The 19196-nt window shown below is 40.9% G+C and overlaps 1 protein-coding gene across 1 annotated transcript; it reads right to left on the reverse strand.

Annotated features, from left to right (window-relative positions):
- Positions 1-338: 338 nt before the first annotated feature.
- LOC142374018 (G protein-activated inward rectifier potassium channel 1-like) lies at positions 339-17653 on the reverse strand. Its single transcript, XM_075457511.1, has 3 exons — positions 16522-17653; positions 3077-3293; positions 339-2690 (listed from the first exon to the last, which is right to left on the reverse strand). The coding sequence occupies exons 1-3, from the start codon at positions 17188-17190 to the stop codon at positions 2026-2028; spliced, it is 1551 nt and encodes a 516-aa protein (XP_075313626.1). The 5' UTR covers positions 17191-17653; the 3' UTR covers positions 339-2025.
- Between the last annotated feature and the right edge of the window lie 1543 nt (positions 17654-19196).

A 19196-nucleotide genomic window follows, 5' to 3' on the forward strand; every position in this document is an offset into this window, starting at 1 on the left:
CAGTGTATGAACGTGACTTTGTGCACCGAGGATTTTAATAATTTTTTCACCCAGTTCAGGTTGATTGACCATATGCTTAACCCTGCTCCCACTCCTTGCTTTTTCAAAATGCTTTGCTGCCGACATGCCGACTAAATGAGTTTCAAAACCAAAACTGTGATTAAATTTTACATCCCTGATTGATGCCATAACTGGTTTTAGTAACACGCCTGAACAGCATGCGGTTTGAGGCAGTTCCGAAAACAGTCTTGGAGCTTAAAAAATATGCCTTCACAATGCTTTTTTTTTTTCTTAAACCGTTTACCCAAACCTTTAAATGATCAAAATTGATGACGGGAAAAGCAGCGAATTTGCACATTTAAGAAGCTGGAACCATAAAACATTGGCAAGCTTCAGCTCTAACGCTAGATACAATTTAAAATATTACACAATATCTCATAAGCACAACATCATTTTGTATTTCAAAACCTTATTTATAAAAATAGCAAGTAACTACAACTTACAGAAAACTATATTGACATAAAAAGCACAGTTTTTCCCTCCAAAATGAATATATAGCCACTGAATGAATATTCAAGCAAGGAACCTTAGTTTGGACTTCTGAAGCTGACAGTTTTGTGAGGCTCGTGTATACAGATGGTTGCGCTACGTGATCTGTTTCAACAAATTCAGTCAACAGCCAGTTACAGCAAAGTGGCAATATTTTCTCCAAACAATGTAAGAACCAGTCACAGTGGAGCATCCATTCAGTTGATTCGATATCGCACAAAAGCGTTCATGCTCACACTGAGCATGTACAGTTTGCAGCGACGGTTTGTGACTCTCACAGACAGAGGTAGACAAAGGCAGGTGGTGAAAAACTAAGGTTTTTGATGATATTTTCTTCAGCCTAGTCTTGTGGAATAGATGAACATGCCTGTAGTAATGCATGTCGTTACTATGCATTTTTTTTGTGGCGTGTCACTGTACTGCTATGGGAGGATACCATGCCCTGTAGGTTCACCCTAACCTTAGACATTTTTTGTGTTTTTTTTTAATGGTGCACAGTGCCTGACAAAAAGGTGAAATATGGTATAAATGACATGCAAAATGTGCCAGAAATAGCATGCTTTTTATTCACAATAACGATGAAAAGCCAACTAGGTATGCTAAATAAATACATGAGCTGGGCTCCTGCTTAATTGATATTTTCAGCTAGTTTTAAACCACTAAAAAAGAACAGGAAAAGGGGTCTAAGTATGAACCTGATTTCTAGACACACGATACTGTGCCTAAAGACTGAGCCTAAAGCTAATGGCTTTATGCAAAAAATGGCATCCTTGAAAGATGAGGACCCATGGTACAGTCCTTGGTCTCGGCCTTATAAGCTTATTGGCCGTACTTGCTGTTGATTGGAATATATTTACTCAAATTCCAAATGAACAAATTTCTTACCATTATCTCCCTCTTTTGTTATTTTGTCATGTATTTATTTATTGGAAAGGAACCACCCTGCACTCTCTTTACACCAGACACTTTGGCATGTTAACAAATCTACTGTAAAGCTATGCAGGCAGCCTTTAGTGCTTGGTTATCTTTGCAAAGCATTGTCAAAACAATCCGTCACTGTTCTGGGGGAGGGTTTAGTAAATGGTAAATGCAGCTCATTTATAATTGTCACTTTGGTGCTTGTTCAAATGAAAAAAAAAAGTGGAGTGGTTAATATCAATAACAAAACATTTGATGTAACTCTGTGAGCTGAAATGAAGGAAACGAGCACATGGATAGAAGTGTTGGAACGCATTAGGGGGCACAGATGGTGATCTATCAAAACTGACTCACAGTTTGAGCGGATGGATGGCTTAATAATGTTGTCCCTCTATTTGTGGCCATGGACAACAAGTAGAGAGCTTGTAAGTAAATGTAAAGCACTGAACAAAAATTACAGAAAGAAAAAAACAATATGTATCACAGTAGTTTTTAGATATATGCAATGCCCATCAAGCCAGTTTGAGTTTTTTGGGGTTTTAATTCTAAAGATAGAGGTCAACGATCAGCGTTCATCCTGCGCAGTTTGGGGGGCAGGTTGTCCTCTGGCCGACTCCCTACAAAAGAGATCTGGACTGGTGCTGGGGTCGGAGCGGCGATTTTACTAATGGCTGCTGACATTCTGTGTTTCTCCAGATCTCCCTCCTCAGCATCTCCGTCCAAGGACAACAGCTGGACCTGCTCCTCTGGTTGTGCTTGTCTCACTGTTGTGATAGAGCTTGACCTCAACCTCTGAATGCTAAGTGGCAGGTCTCCTGTGCTGGAGGCTCTATGCCCAGGCAAGGCTGGCACTGTCTTCAACCCCCTCCACAGGTGCTCCTCCTTGGTGGAGCTCATGCGCTGGAGTTTTCTGGGCAGCCTCGAGGCCTGGTCGTCTGCATTGTCAGCTGACAGGAGCCTCTCCCTCCGGCCTCCGCGGCCACCGTTACCCAGCAGGGGGGAGGAGGGAGTGGTTGCAACCGGTAAAGGGTTGGGTGATGTAAGTGAGGACTTCTCCTCCTGCTCTTTGACGCTGTAGGGGGGTGTGGGGACCTCAAAGGTGTTGTGGAATTGGGAGTAGTCTACTCTGAAGAAGCCCTCTTCCAGGGACATGACAGGGAGAAAGCGATGGCCCCACAAGACTTCATCCTCGGTGTAAGATGTCCTTGCCTGGCATGTCATACCTACAATAGAGAAAATGAATATAGCAAAGCAATGGTTAAAATGCAAACCATCAAAAGACAAAAAGGAGATGACTTGAGGAGTGACCATTAAATAAGAATGAGAAGCCTGCTGAACAGGAGGGAGAAATGTGTAGCGGTGAATTGCTTTAGGGAAAAGGAGGAATTGGGCATGAAAAAAAAGGCAACCATGATGGATAAAAGCTTGCACTATTGAATAATTAAAGCACATGAAATTAAACATTCTGCTCAATATTTTATTCTATATTACCGCGAAAGGCTGTGTCCCCGAGCTAAAGAATGATGAAACAAATGATTAGGAGCAGAAGCTCTTCTGTAAAAAAAAAAAAAAGAAATGAGAAAATAAGAAAATAAGAAATTGCTCTCACCTGTGGTCTCCACGATGCCCTCTAGAATAACAACGATCTCAAACTGCTCGTTCATGAGCGAACGCTGTGAGAGATCAAAGAATGGGCTCTTGGTGTTGATCTCATGGCAGATGGTTAAAGGGGACACCAAGAAAAGCTGGTCGGCACCCGTGCCAAAACCTACGTCCAGCTCACACTGGTCCAGGGGCAGAAACTCTCCCTCTGGGGTCTGCCGAGACTGAAAAACCCAAATAATGAAGACAAGATAAGAAAAGATAGACTACAAAGGAGGTGGAGTCAACCAGAGGAGTCCAAAGAAAGGCATACAATACATAAGAAACAGTCCAGATCAAACCCTGCAAGTGAACAGGATTTGATTATTAGTTTTGTAATATATAAAATACTGACAGATATCTGACATTTATTAGTAGGCAGTCATTGATGGACTGCAGCTCCAAGGCAGAAATGCTCAGCCATGGTGTTGGCCGCTCATTTTCATTTAGTCTTATTTCTAATTCATGAAAGATTCCTTATGAACACATTAAAGAGATGGAGGTACACTTTAAAAGGGTTTTAGGATCAATTGATCAAACTGCACTACAAACACACTAAAAGAGCAATCTAACCCCACAAACCTCAGATGGATGGCTGAGTATTTCCATGTTTGACATTTTAGAAAAATATTCCATTTCACTTTCCATTTAGTTTATTTATATTCTGTTTACAAGAAAATTCATTTTAGGTCACCAACAGTGAAACTAAACAAATCCAATGCAGGTCCAGATAAATTAAGTCAAATTCAAGTGTTAACCAGTTCAATCTCATTTAGTCAGGTGCAATCCAATTCAATCCTGTGTATCACAATCCTATTAAATTCGATTCAGTTCACTTTTTGAGGAGTTTATTCATATAATGGCATGAAAATCCATGAAAAGTAGCCTAGCTAAGGAAACCAACAGATCATATCTAATTTGAATTTAAACCCGCTTTTCTTTCAGAGAACTGGATCAGAAGAGCGATACTTAGTCCTGTGCTACAAAATTACATTCAGCTAGCCTGGCTTTGTCCACATTTATCAAAATCTTCACACCAACATACTAAAACTCACAAGTCACATTTTACTTTGCTATACAAAACGTAAGGAGAAATGAAAAAAACCTGAAAATTATTCAAATAAACATATAAGACAAAAAATACAGAAATAAACATAATGGTATAAATTTCAAATACACAAGGTGAAAACAATGCTGAAAAGAGCCACTTCAAGATTTAAGGCACTGCTATTGGTATCTCTATTTTAAAGCCCTGTGGGTGACTGGTATTCAGTTTACAAGACCACTTTAGTGGACATTTTTCATTCAAAACACCTGACAGGTACCATTTGTGTGCCTGTAATTTTAAACCTTGGATTGGAATGTGAGTGAAGAAAAGGAGAGGCGGCATGAAATAGCTATGAGAACGTCATTTCTTTTGTCATTTGGAACAGGGATAAATGCAGGAAAGCAGTTGTTTTATTGTTTAATATTAGCTGGGGTGACGCCTGCAAACTAAAAGACGCCAGCTTTCGAGGACTGCTTCCATCATTCTCACTTATTGAGCAAGTAGGTGATAAAAAGAGAAAAGACGCATTTTCTTTGCTCTCAGGCTCAGTTATAGCTGTGCTGCTGCAAAATGATGGTACTTAAATATACTCTTGTGCAACAGTTTGCTTTACAGACCCACCGATTTTTTCAAGTTGGGAAAGGCTGGCTACTTTTTATTGGATGTAACATAAAAAAAAAATTCTGAGCGTAAAATGAGTCAACCAAAAAGAAAAATATTTTTCCCACATCTTTGTCAAATAGTACAAGCATTAGTAATATATATATATATATATATATATATATATGTATATATATATATATATATATTTTTTTTTTTTTTATTTCGAGACATGTCTTCATCATCAGAACATTAGACTATATTGAAACCTACAATGAGAGTTTATAGACAAGATCATATGACTACATTTACGACACAATCAAATAAATAAGTCTTTTAGGTATCAATAAGGTATTCATTTAAAAAAAGGTATTAATTTTAAGCCTTTCATTGCAGTCATGAGACAAAGAAAAAGGTGTCATTTAAACCAGAAGGCCAAAGATAAAAACTGAATAAACTGAACCTGAATAAATTCCAATATCAGCACACATGAATAAATAACCAATTGGTCACAAATGAAATAATCTGTCATTTACTAAGCTTTTTATTCTGGCAGTACTCAATTGAAATATTTCTCCGTGTCGCCTGATGGTAACTTTAGTCGTCTTCTTGGCTCTTTAGCTGAGGAGCCACTTGGTCCACAGATGGCAAACAGGCTGTCATTTGCATTCACAGTGATGCTGAGGACAGAAAGGTGTGACATTTCTCAGGAAGACGTCTGTGCCCACAGATCCCTGGCTTCATGCCTTCATGATGGAAAGTGTCATGCATCGGCCTGCATCAGTGTTGGGCGCTCTCATAATACGCAGACTGGGAGACTATGTTACATGTCTTCTGAGGTTAAATCAGAAACTCAGAGAGAAAGACTGTTGGATGTCTTGAATAAACGTGTGTTGATGAGAAGAGACCAAGTTTATAAGAAGAGAAGAAAAGCTGCAAATCCCAGCACCACCTACTGGTCTTTTATCTATCAGTCTTTGGGGTTAGATCCTTTTAAGGAATGAAACGCTGTGATTAAATTTTGGTATTTCTGGTCTCTTTCATGTCTTGACAGGGTGTGCAGCAGGGGGTGCCAACACAGTGGGCTGTGATAAAACAATGCAAGCTCAGTTTTTGTTACTGCCTAATGCCATCCTTCACATCACTGAGTCGGCCAATCCAACACAAGCGCATAGTCTGGTCTATCTCTCCTGTTTACGTTGTTGTCTTTGCATCCAAAGATGAAGTATTAAGTATAATAGGCTTTTTTTTTCAAGGCTAAGGGTATGTGAGTCACACCAACGTGGAGTGTTTTACAACTGTTAAACTTAGAAATACAGTAATCCCTTTACTCCAGCTTATTATATTATCAAACAGGTGCTATAAACAACAAGCCCCCAATGGAGTCCCTTGTTTAGTCTATAATTTGTATTTACTTATAATTGCTGTGCCATCTTTTTAATTGTCCAAAACTAGATCAAAACTCCATCAATTGTTTTGAGATGGCTGTTAGGCTGAGTGGTGTTGTCAGTTAGGGTGGTATATATATATATTGTCATGCATTTGGGGGTAGGGGGATGGGGGGTTTCATTACAGCTGGTTTTCACCAAATTTCCTCTGCTGGAAACCAGCAAGTCCTCCAAGTGAATATGACATACACCGGTAAATCAATGCAGTTTAATACGACTAATAACAGCATGTTGTAAGGTACCGCCCCCACAAGCAGCAGGAGGGAAATACAATTTATACTACCGTTACCACATCAGAGAAGACATCTTTTGTTTCAGAGGTCCATCTAAGGAGGACGGAGGGGTTGGATAGCCCAGTTAAGCTCAACGCTGGAAACCATAGAAATTTGTTTGATGCGAGATCGAGAACCAATATACGTTCTTCAATAAAGTTACAAAACTTTACTGAAACCTGATTAGGTTATAATCATGATTAGGGCTAAAATAACTATTTTTACAAGACATCATAGTTGTTGGTCTCATCTGCCTGCTTGAAAAAACGTCATATGAGCACGTTTTGGGGAGGTGGAGAGTCTGGAAACAGCTCACCATTCATATAGTCATGTTAGTTGAATATCTTGGGTTACCATCTGCCTTAATGGACAGTCAACTCATTATCAAAAAGGCAAAAACCACCTTTATAAAGCAATACCTATAATTCAATTCAATTCAATTCAAATTCAAAAATACTTTATTTATCCCAGAGGGAAATTAAATGTTGATGTAGCTCAATTAAATCAAAGAGTTATTATAGATGCTGATAGCTGTGGGCAGGAAAGATTTCCTGTAGCGGTCCGTTTTGCATCCAAACTGAAGAAGCCTTTGACTGAAGAGACTCTGTTTTCCAATAACAGTCTCATGGAGAGGATGTTCAGAGTTGTCCATAATTCTCTTGATTTTATGCAAAATCCTTCTTTGCATTATTGTCTCCAGAGGTTCCACAGTCGTCCCCAGAACAGAACCAGCCTTCCTTATCAGGTTGTTGAGTCTTTTTAGGTCCCTGGTTCTGATGCTGCTGCCCCAACAGATGACGCAAGAGGAAATGACGCTCTCAACAACAGACTTGTAGAAGATCTGCAACATCTTGTTGCAAACCTTGAAGGACCTTAGCTTCCTCAAGAAGTACAGTCTGCTCTGTCCTTTCTTGTAGATGGCTTCACTGTTGTGTCTCCAGTCCAGTCTGTTGTCCACATGAACACCAAGGTATTTATATTCCTCAACCACCTCCACTTCTTCTCCCATGATGTTAACAGGGTTTGATCTGACCCTGTTTCTCCTGAAATCTACAATCATCTCCTTTGTTTTGTTAACATTCAAGATGAGATGATTGTTCCCACACCATGCCACAAAGCGGTCCACCAGCTCTCTGTACTCAGCTTCTTGTCCATCTCTGATACACCCGACAACTGCAGAGTCATCTGAATATTTCTGTAGATGACAGGAGTCTGACTTGTACTGGAAGTCTGAAGTGTACAGAGTGAAAAGGAATGGTGAGAGTACAGTCCCCTGTGGTGCTCCTGTGCTGCTGATCACCTGGTTAGACACACATTTCTTCAGTCTGACAAACTGTGGTCTGTTTGTCAGGTAGTCATTAATCCAGGTGATTGTTGAGGCCTCCACCTGAGTCTTCTGGAGTTTCAGACTAAGCAGATCAGGCTGGATTGTGTTAAATGCACTGGAGAAATCAAAGAACATGATCCTCACAGTGCTGCCTGCTTTGTCCAGATGACAGTGGGTTTGTTGAAGCAGGTGTATGATAGCGTCTTCAACTCCAACTCCATGGCGATAAGCAAACTGCAGGGGGTCCTGATATGTGCTGGTTTGCTTACACAGGTGGGTCAACAGGAGTCTCTCCAGGACCTTCATGATGTGGGATGTCAGGGCAACAGGTCTGTAATCATTGATGTCTGAGGGGTGAGTTTTCTTTGGTACCGGAACCAGACAGGATGTCTTCCACAACAGTGGTACCTTCTCTTGGGTCAAGCTAAGGTTGAAAAGGTGTTGCAGAATCCCACAGAGCTGCTCTGCACAGGCCTTCAGGACTCGGGGGCTGACACCATCTGGACCTGCAGCCTTGTTCCGTTTCAGTCTTTCCAACTGCCTCTTCACCTGACTTCTAGAAACAGAAAAGTGGGAGGGGGAGGCAAAGGGGACAGCAGCATCTCCTGATTGGGTTGAAGACAAACTAGTGGAAGCAGAAGAATCCATGACTGAGGTGGAGGTGGAGATGTTACAGGAAAGCTGTGGGTCAGAGGAGGGTGGGATGTCTCTTTGGCTGGGAACAGGAGGGGAGGATGGTGAGCTTGTTCCTGAACTGAACCTGTTGAAGAATGTGTTCAGCTCATTTGCTGTGTCCAGACTTCCATCCATCCGATCCTCCCTCTGCTTGAGGCCTGTGATCTTCTTCATTCCTGACCACACATCTCTGATATTGTTCCTCTGCAGTTTACTCTCAAGTTTCTTTCTATACACCTCCTTGCTCTCTCTGATCTTGACTTTGAGCTGCTTCTGTATACTCCTCAGTAACTCCCTGTCTCGCTCCCTAAAGGCTCTTTTTTTCTTGTTCAATAGTTCCTTTAGCTCACTGGTGATCCAGGGTTTGTTATTAGGGAAGCATCTCACTGTTCTGGTGGGGATGGTGTTGTCCACACAGAAGTTAATATAGTCAGTCACACACTCAGTCATGGCATTAATGTCCTCTCCATGTGGCTTACAAAGAGAAATCCAATCGGTTGCATCAAAACAACCCTGTAAGGCTTCTTCAGCTTCCTCTGACCATTTTCTAACAGTCCTTTTTGTGACAGGTAGTCTCTGGACAAGGGGTTTATATGCTGAACAGAGAAAAACAAGGTTGTGATCTGATTTTCCCAGGGGAGGTCTTGATTTGGAAATGTATGAATCCTTGACATTTGTGTAAAACAAATCCAATGTCTTGTTTTCTCTGGTAGAGCAGCTGACAAACTGTTGAAAAGTTGGCAGTGTAGCAGAGAGTGAGGCATGATTAAAATCACCAGATATTGCCACAAAAGAATTGGGGTGTTGAGTCTGTATCTTAGCAACAACGGAACTGATGACATCACATGCAGTGTCGGCAACAGCTAAGGGTGGAATATAAACAGCCACCAAAACAACACTGGTGAACTCTCTTGGCAAATAATATGGACGAAAACTTACTGCCAATAGTTCAATGTCAGGACTGCAGAGACGACTCTTCACAGTAACATGTCCTGGGTGACACCATCTGTTGTTGACAAGCACTGCCAATCCACCCCCTTTCCTTTTCCTGCTAGTCTTTATATCTCGATCTGCTCGTACAGTCAGGAAGCCCGGCAGAGAGACGCTGGAGTCGGGTATATGATCCTGCAGCCATGTCTCAGTAAAACACATAATGCTACATTCCCGATATTCTTGCTGAGTCCTTATCAAGGCTAAAAGTTCATCCAACTTGTTAGCTAACGATCTTACATTTCCCATGATGCAGGATGGCAGAGATGGTTTGAACTTCTTCTTTCTTTCTCTCCTCTTTGCTCCTGCTCTGCATCCACGACGCCTCCTTTTCAATTCCAGTGGGATTTCTGGCTTCAGTTGTCGAATTATTTCTGCTTTTCCAATGTTATTCAGCTGCTCCCTGTTGTAAACCACCTTGTTGCTATGGTGATGCATCATGACAAAAGAGTAAAATATACAAAAGTATTGGGAAAAATTAATCCAGCTGCACAGCATCCAAGGCAGGAAGGAACAGTTGTCCAAAAAATGCAATTTCTTCCAAGAAATAACAGGAATGAAATTTAGAGAAAAAGAAAAATCTCAATGTGAGGTACAGAGCTACTCCAACATGCTGCCACCCTCAGCAGCGCATTCTAGAACACATAATGCACATATTTGATGGACAAATAACTCTTGTTGTGTAGATGCGACCTAACAGATCCAAAAAGGATCTGTTAAATAAGACCGGGCCAGGTGAGCATTTTCTCAACTTTAAGCTAAGTTAAGCCAGCCAGTAAAATGTCTTTAAATGTACATTAGACTGGTAATTTTCAGCAGAATATTCATTTTTCTTCATTAAACAGCTTTCTGCTACCAGCCCTCAGCAGATTGACATTTGATGTCAAAAACAGGCAAAACAATGAGGAAGGCAGTGGAATTGATTTCCCCATTTTACTGTCAGTCTCTCCTCTTCTGAAAATGCTTCATCCACCCCCTATAAATAGCAACAATTTTAAAAGCCAGTCATATTTGCTTAATAATTTACTTATGTTCGCAATTAATTTGATAACAAATTGTAAGTAAATTGTCGTTGCCAAAGTGCAACCTGGTGTCCCATTTGTTAGTTCTGCTCTCCATGTCAATGAGACTGGAAACCCATTTCCTGGGATGGGATATGTAAGATCCAGCTATAAAAGTGAAGCTTATAATGTTAATATACTGCTCATGGCTCCAATGACTACTGTAGCGCCGAGGTGTTGCAGCTTATCCCAACCTCTGCAAAGGAAGGAGAAACATTCTCAACTTCGAATGGTTTTAACAAGGAGAAAGCCTTGTGTGTTCTCTTACCGCTGCTAAACAGTTAGTGCCACAGGGGAAAATTAATGGGCTTTGGAAGAGGGCTCGATATGGAGGGAGCGCTTAATTTACCAAGCCACCTGAGAGTCAGGTTGAGTGAAAGCAGGCCTTATCCCCACTGACTCACTTCCTCCTGTGTGCGACAGTGAGAAAGAGTGTGTGCATGTGTTTGTGAGACTGATGCATAAAAACCCCAAAGGGTGACAATGAAAGAAGCACATTCCTGCACATTTGTCCTTGTGTTTGTCGTGAAAATTAGTTGGTGTCGACATGTCCAGTTTGGCTTTGATCCGAGCATCAAACATAGAGAGGTTCCATTTGAGTTGCCGCTCACAATCTTTTCACAGCGACATTAAAGCCAATTCAGTTTCAATGTCCCCTCCTCTCTCCTTTCTCCCGCTTTGTCTTATTGTCCATCAGAGTTCAGCAGTGGCAGATGTTGTAAGTCATGCTGACATGTGTGCCTGTCTGTCTGTCTGTCTGCTGCAAGCCCTTATCACCTGTCTCCTGCTGTGGACCAACCTACTGAGCCAAGCTTCTGTTGACACTGATGAGCACCACCCAGCTGTCACTCCATCTCTTTGTATTATAGTTTGGTCCCATTTGCCACATTGCTGCTGTTAACTGCTTTGTTCTCTTCCTTTGTCTGTGGGATTAACGTGTTTTCCCCTTTCTCTGCAAGCAAACCAGCTGCAAGCATCTTTTTAACTCACATACCACCAGTGTTGCAAGGGTCAGTGCACCTCTGCATTCTACTGATTTATTAATGGATGCTGCATTAATATTGATAGAAATTCAAAAAACTTTTATCTTTTCAAGTTCCCATGCATTATGTAGATGAAACTTGAAGTCTTGCCAGGGAATAGTGTCTCTCCTGATAATTACATTTGTTATGTGCAGGCACCAAATTAAAATCTAACTGCAGTGAAAAATAGTCACTAGATAAACACAATTCACACTGAAAAGATGTGACTGTCCCCCTTTTTTTTTATCATGGCTACACCAGCATTTTGTCAAAATATGCAGTGGAATATTCCCTAATCTTCTCAGTAACAGCTGAAGTGGAACATAAATTTGTTTGAATTCTAAACTACTGAAACAATTACAGCAAGTATATGTCTCTGCAGGATATGAGTGACTGCTCCTTCATCAAAGTGGACCTTTTGCACACAGTGGGCATACTTCAAGCAGCATAAAGGTTTAGGTTTGGGGTTCAGGTTAGGTCCAAGCCAAACTTATCTAATGATTGTGGAGCATCCTCTTGGTCCTACAGATAATCCAACCATTGAAACAAGTCCCAGGGAAAGATAAAATATGCTGTTAAGAAAGACGACACAATATCCTGCTTAAGGAGGTCGGATTATGTTTTTCCCCTTCTGTAAGGGTCATGCACGGCTTCTTGCACTTGTAAAAGTTCTGTTTAAAGTCCATGTCATAATTCTCTTCCACTGAAATGCCCCATCTGTAGTTGGATTTTTACTTCTTCAGATGTCCACGTCATTATGAAATACATTTGCAAGATGTTTGCCTTTTGGCTATATGTTGATATACCTCAAAACAAAAAAAAGAATCTGCCTCCAGTTTTTCTAATCTATTACCACTAAAGTTTGCAAAAAAAAAGTCAGGAATGGTCACTAGATGACATCATGCTCTAATTACCATATTGGTGACATCATCACTTCACATTCGCATTCTGTTTGGTTCCATCCTTTTACATTTGTTTTCTCTGGTGCTACAGTCTGCGCTCATATACATATGTATATATATGTATATATATTAATACAACCAAATTCCCCATTTCTGTTGTCAGAGGGTGAAAAATCTCTGAAATTGTGACTGAAAAGCACCCATTAGGTGTTGCATTTGAAAGCATTGCAAGGCTGCTTCTCTTCTCTAATAAAATCTTGATTTCATAAGCATGGCGTTTATCTGACAAAACTACCACCCACTTAAGTTAAAAGAAACACCTGCGCAGTGATTTCGGATCTGTGAACATGTATGATGAAAGTGTCTTGAACATTTTCTCTAAGTCATAGTTGGCTGTCAGCTGCCATGCAGTGGATACTGCCACACTTCCTTCGCTCTGTTGTGCTGGTAGCACTGCAGCTGCACGAGCATGAATAAGCCTGCCTGCTACCTTTTTCTCTCTAGAATGCACGACTCCCACGTCGCAGACAAATAGATCCTGCCCTTGCAGAGCAATGTTGGCAACTCTCTTCCCTATGAAGTAGTTAAGGTTTATCCAAAAAGTCACTAGAATTGTCGCAAGGCACTGTTTTGAAAAAAAAAGGTTGCAAAGGGAGTCTAAGGATTAAAGAAATCTGATGACAAATACACTAAGTAGGCAACACTATCTGCTTTACACTCATTTTTATCAATCAGGTGACCAACTGAATCAGACTGGGCTATTACAGAAAGTAATGGGATATGTTGCAACAATGCAATGTGGAATAAAATTATATGTTTTCATTAATGTGTTAAAACCTACTTGAAAATAATATGGGATCTTTACAATAACTTGTTTTTAGGATTAAGTCAGCATCATTGGAACCAATTTCTGCTCATAAATTTAGTCATGGCTTATTTAGAATTTGTCACAAAAGAAACAGGACCCAGACATGTCTACACTGACTGGTTTGAAGGGAAATGAAAGAGGCTGCTTAGTGTCACCAGAGGGTGGCAGCGTATGTTATAGTCCCAGTAGTTGTAATGCAGTAGAAGAAGTAGTTGAAGCAAACCCTTGAGGAGGAAAAAAACAATAATGACACTGGTGGACAATCCACAAAAAAAAAAAATACAGTGTTAGCTCTCCTTCGGGAATAACTTTCACCAGAAAGAATATCTGGAATATTTGATTATATCTGAGAAGACACCGCTCAGTTGAGTTTATATATAGCCGGCTCAGACTGGAAACACCTGGGGAGTCACATCATTTAAATGTTTGCTAGATCAGATGAAAATTAGGAAAATGTTTTCTTGCCCTCTAATGTGCTTCACGTCTTCACCAAAACAGGGAAAAAAAGACCTCAATCAAGTGCATTGACGTTTTCATTTTCAGTTCATAAGATGTTTTCTTTTTAGCAAACTTGACAGACAACAAACCCATACTGGCCTTGGACACATTTAGTACTTTTTACACTGAACAAAATTAAGTTATAAAATTGAAATACTGCACCAACATTTGGTTATTATGCCTTTTATTTAACCAGGAGAAATCTTATTGAGATCAAATATCTGTTTTGCAAGAGAATCCTGGCCGAGAAAGCAACATCATAAAATGCTGAATATTACGTTTCATCATAATACTTATTTACGTTACTCAATTCTTATTACACAGCTTGACTAAATTCAGAGAGTCCAAGTCCCATAAGAATTTACAACCCATGCTTACCCCTGACTATCCCACTATTTTATTACTGCTGCCATGTCACAGGGCATTTACACAGCTCTGAAATTTGGATTTACAGCTGCATGTCTCATTTGTCCAGTGAAGTTTGTGAGCCGGCCATCTGACTGTGACCTTGAACTGCGTGTTACCTGAACACAGACCACAGCATTGTTTCCAGAAGTGCTTGTATAGCACTACAGGGTGATATAGAGTGAATTTACCCAATAATACGCCACTGACGCCAATGATGTAGCTTTAAGGGCTCTAAAACATCAGCGCAGCAGTGCAGTGCAACTGCCCATTTAGTCCAGAATCGAAAGAAAGCAACGGTTTTCTTCTGACAGTCACTTCATCTGTTTCAAGAGAGTATGCCAGTGTGCAGGAAGATAAACAAAAGAAACTAACGGTGAAAACACATTTAGATTGATTCCCGTTTGTTCTGTAGGCAACTGATGGCATTGAATGTAATGTTTTTTAGCAGTTAATTAGGATGTCCATTGTGTCTCAAAATAAGCCAACACATAAGTAGTTTATTTTAAAAAAGATTACATAGTGATCATTTAGGAAATCATTATTAAACTGGCATAACTCCCAGAAAAAGTTAATCGCATATATTGAATCAGCTGATTTCTGAACAGAAGCCAAGGAGCATTTAAATTAAAACAAAATCAGAAACTGTCATACAGGTTCATTAAACCTGAGAGCTAAAGGCAAGACTGAGTGGCCAAGGATTTCTGTCCTGTATATACATGTAAGTATTCATGCAGCAGTTGTTATACCAGATGTTGAAGCCTACAAAAATCAAGACCCGAGATGCCTAAAATCTTCTTTAATAATGAATCCACAGAGATTATTCTATAAAGAAAATAGGTAATTGTGCCACTGCAACGTTTTGTCATGTCAACCATAACAGAATGCATTACAGAGAACTATTAATGTTGAAATGTCTGAATCCAGCTGTCCTCTGGGAGGAAGAAAAGTCGATAGCATAGCATTTTTTCCCCGATTAGCCCTCTTTAATAGCTTGTTGATTGAGTTCAATCAAGAAACTGTATTTTTCTTTGACTTCCGACTGCTAATTAAAGAAGAACTGATAAGGAATTGGAAAATAAAAGCCATCCCCGAGAGCAGAAACAATATAATAAGTTAATTAATCTTGGCTTTTAATGTGCTCAGTGACTTTTATTTCTAGAATAGATACCATTTAAATTCTTTTTAATTTGACTGAAACTAAATAAAAAAACAACAGGCATTTAGCAGAAAGCATTGCTTTCAATGATATTATATGCCTGGGTGAGATTGGAGCCATAAAGTGTAAATCCTAAGGGAAGTTCTAATACACTGAAAACTCACCCTCAAGGTTCAGAAAAGTAACATGTCACTTGAGATAATCATGCTACTCCACAGAGACGGCAAATACAAGAAAGTAAAGCTGCTTTTAGACATCTGCTAAGGTTTGAAGAGGAGTGCTACAGTGAAATAATCCAGTATAGTCATATCTATAAATATACTGTATATATATCTATATATATTCTGACATGAATTGAGAGGACTCCCCTGCTGGGGGTATGAGATAAAGGAAATGCTGTTTGGCACTAAAGTTTTAGTCTGTTTTACTTGTGAGGTTGTTTGACACATGTTTTCTTCCTCTGTCTTATCATAGTCACCAGCAGCTGCCTCACAGCTCTGCGTTCTACTTCTGGCTTTTTTCAAAAGCTTTATCCCTGTCAGCTCTTCCTGTTTCAGATTTGTAGCGTTCTTACATTCTGGAAAGAATGACCGCGGGAGTTGTGATCCTTGTGGCCCTGTAGAGATTGGTTAAATTGATCTTTTAATCAATAAGTATAGTTTCGGCTGTCCACTGGGAGACCATTCTTCTCATTTGAGAACAGAGGCAGAAAGCAGAGGAAGCAGAGGCTGATCTATACTGCCCTATGACAGCTATTCTGCTGACAGGGGAGGGGGCACAGTTTGTGATGTACTGTATACTGTATGTGGCAACAGTAAGAACCCCAGAAATAAAAGGGGGGCTGAAACTGAATGATGAATTCAGCTTTAAAGTAGGTCTTGGGGGTTGGGGGGGTGATTAACCATTAAAAGAAACCTATGAAACAATCGACCCTCAGGGAATGCAGTTAACTCTGGCGTTGACAATACAATTAATGCGTGGCTCGTGACGCTCTCACTCAACAAAATGAGCGCGTTCCGAACAATCAGGTGACAATGATGGTGACATTTCAAGAGTTGAGAGTGCGCAAAAGGAACAGACTGGTGTTTTGTTTTTGTTTTTCGGTAGCCCGTATTGCAATCCTCGACCTGTAACCTACCTTAATGAGTTTGCACCTGATCTGCGCGGACACCATGTGGCTGTTCCGCAGGTTCCCCACTCGGAACATGAGGCACAACTTCCCGTCCCGCTGCGAAATCACCGCGTCCTGGCTGAACATGAGCGTCTCCGCGCGCTTCTTCGGCTGCGACATCTTGATGAACATGCAGCCTATGAGGAAGGCGTCCACAATGGATCCCAGCAAAGACTGGAAGAGGAAAAGGATGATACCCTCGGGGCACTTCTCTGTGATGTAGCGGTAGCCGTAGCCGATAGTCGCCTCAGTCTCGATGAAGAACAGGAACGCGGAGGGAAAGTTGTACACGTTGGCGACGCACGGCGTGTAGGACGACTCGTGGCCGGCGTTGCTCAAGTCGCCGCGGATGTATGCGATCACCCACCACATTGAAGCCATGACCAGCCACGCGACTGTATAAGTGAGAATGAAGATGAGCAGGTTCCATCGCCACTTGAGATCCACCAGCGTGGTGAAGAGGTCGGAGATGTACCTGCTGGTCTCCCCGCCAAGGTTACCGTGCTGGACGTTGCAGCGGCCGTTCTTCTCCACAAAGCGCTGCCTCTTTTTCTTCACAGGTGCGGAAAAAGTCATGCTCTGGTTGGTGTTCACCACCTGGTAGTCCTCACCAAATTTCCTGCGTAAAGCTGACATTGTATCAATCACCTTCTTAAGACAAATGATCAATACGTGTGCAGAATTAGGCTCTTTGCGCAAGTTTGGTGCCCCCCACCCCCACCCCCTGCCCAAACCATGCAAAAAATTCAGCGTGCTACACGCATCCTGTTAGATGGAGATGCGCCTCTCTCCAGTACTAAATGAATCGTAAGTGAGGAGAGATTCTGCGCAATGCATGATACCGACTCGCTCCTTTAACGCAGAGGGATCCCCTCCGAGTGCAAACTTTGAGTTCAGGTCTCATCCATAAAGAGAGAACACACCGAAGAACAAAATCAAAGATTTTTTTAGACGGTTGGATTCAAAGCCCATGTCCTTAATAGATCCACTTCAGTAAAGCTTAATGGCGGGTTACAGTGCGCACTTCTGCCCGTGGGATCACGTTCTCGTAGGGACTTCAAACACAAGACTGTCGTGGTACCGCAACACGGTTGGCAAGCCCCACTTTCTCAAGGGAAATGGCAGCGCTTTTGTGAAGATACAGAGTTGGGTTGTTTTTTTTCTTCTGCCTCCACCCAATCAGGTGAGAGCATCCAAGGAAAACAATGTAACCTGACCGCGAAATAAACCACATCCTTGATGTCTCTCTTTTTTTTTAAAGATACTGATTTAAATGTTTTATGTCTCAATTACCAATAACGTTATCTCAAGGAAATCGCTGTACACTAACTGAGTAATTACTGTTTACTGTATAAGCAGCTCACTGCAAATTGACGGCTACTTAGTTCCCTCTAGTGTCCCTGCAGTGGAAGTAAACCTTCGGGGTAATGCCAGTAACTAAACTGTAAAGTTAGTGAGATGGAAGATAAATAATTCAACAAGTTGCATATAACCTTCTGGAATATGGCAATGTTTTCATTACCAAATGGAGATTGTCTGTCTCATGATGAGTAGTTACTCATGGTTTATCGTCAAAGTTAGGCCTATTAACAGGTTCATGAAAGCAGTGCTGTGATCCTCTGTGGGCGGGTGGTTCTCTGAGAGCAGTGATCAGTAGGCTATCATGTCAGTTTTTCCAGAGAACTGGATGTTGAATTGTTACTCTTCAAAAGCACATTATGAAACAAAGACTCAGAGGGACATCAGGTTTGAAAGATTCATCATTTAGTTTTAGCACTTTCAAAAGCCATCCCAGTTTAAGAATAATGCTGCATGAGGCTGAGAGAGACAGGAAAAAGAAAAACGTGTCAACTTTACAACAGTGGTTCACAAAGTGGGGATCAGGGCCTTACTGTGGGCCGTGAGAAACCAAATTCTCTAATCTTTGACACTTTTAGAATAATTTACCATTTGCTGCATGGAACCGTGTGAGAGGTGCAGATGGATGGATTAATATTTGATGCATCTGTCTGCCACTCAGGCAACTGTGATATGTCTCCAACTAAGTTTTTTCCAGTTATTATATTTTGTAAATCTCCATTTCAAGATAACCTAAAATTCTCAAAAAACATATGAGCATCATATTTGCTTGCTTTTGATTTCACGCATAACTGTTAAATCATCATTTTTTTAATGCTTTTAGCTCCTCTGGAGCAAACTTTACGTCCTGGCTTGATCCCGAGACTTGCAGGCTACTATGAACAGTTAATTAAAACACTAATAAAATATTCAGTCAATTATTAAAGGTCAGATGGTTTGTTGTTTGCCCTTGGCGGGAAAACAGGTACATGTACACTGTACAGTATAGGTACAGTATAAACAGCTAAATGTAAAGTGTTCTCATGCATACATATACATATAATCTGATAGAAAATCCATCCATTTTCTGTACCCACTTATTCCAATTTAGGATCATGGGGGGGCTGTAGCCTATCCCAGCCGTCCTTGTCAAGATACACCCTGGAATTCGCCTGGACCCCCATTCCATCACAGGGCCACATGGAGACAAATGAGACACACAACCATGCACGCTCACACTCACTAAGGACAATTTAGAGTCACCAATTAACCTAACATGCATGTTTTTGGACAGTTGGAGGAAG

This window comes from Odontesthes bonariensis, chromosome 23, assembly GCF_027942865.1.
Source record: "Odontesthes bonariensis isolate fOdoBon6 chromosome 23, fOdoBon6.hap1, whole genome shotgun sequence".
In the NCBI taxonomy this organism is placed as follows: Eukaryota; Metazoa; Chordata; class Actinopteri; order Atheriniformes; family Atherinopsidae; genus Odontesthes; species Odontesthes bonariensis.

Coding starts and splice junctions, on each gene's coding strand:
- LOC142374018 (XM_075457511.1), bottom strand. CDS start 17,190: ATGTCAGCTTTACGCAGGAAATTTGGTGAGGACTACCAGGTGGTGAAC. Junction 3,294..16,521: donor TCAGGTGCAAACTCATTAAG/GTAGGTTACAGG, acceptor TGGGTTTTTCAG/TCTCGGCAGACCCCAGAGGG. Junction 2,691..3,076: donor GGGCATCGTGGAGACCACAG/GTGAGAGCAATT, acceptor TCTCTATTGTAG/GTATGACATGCCAGGCAAGG.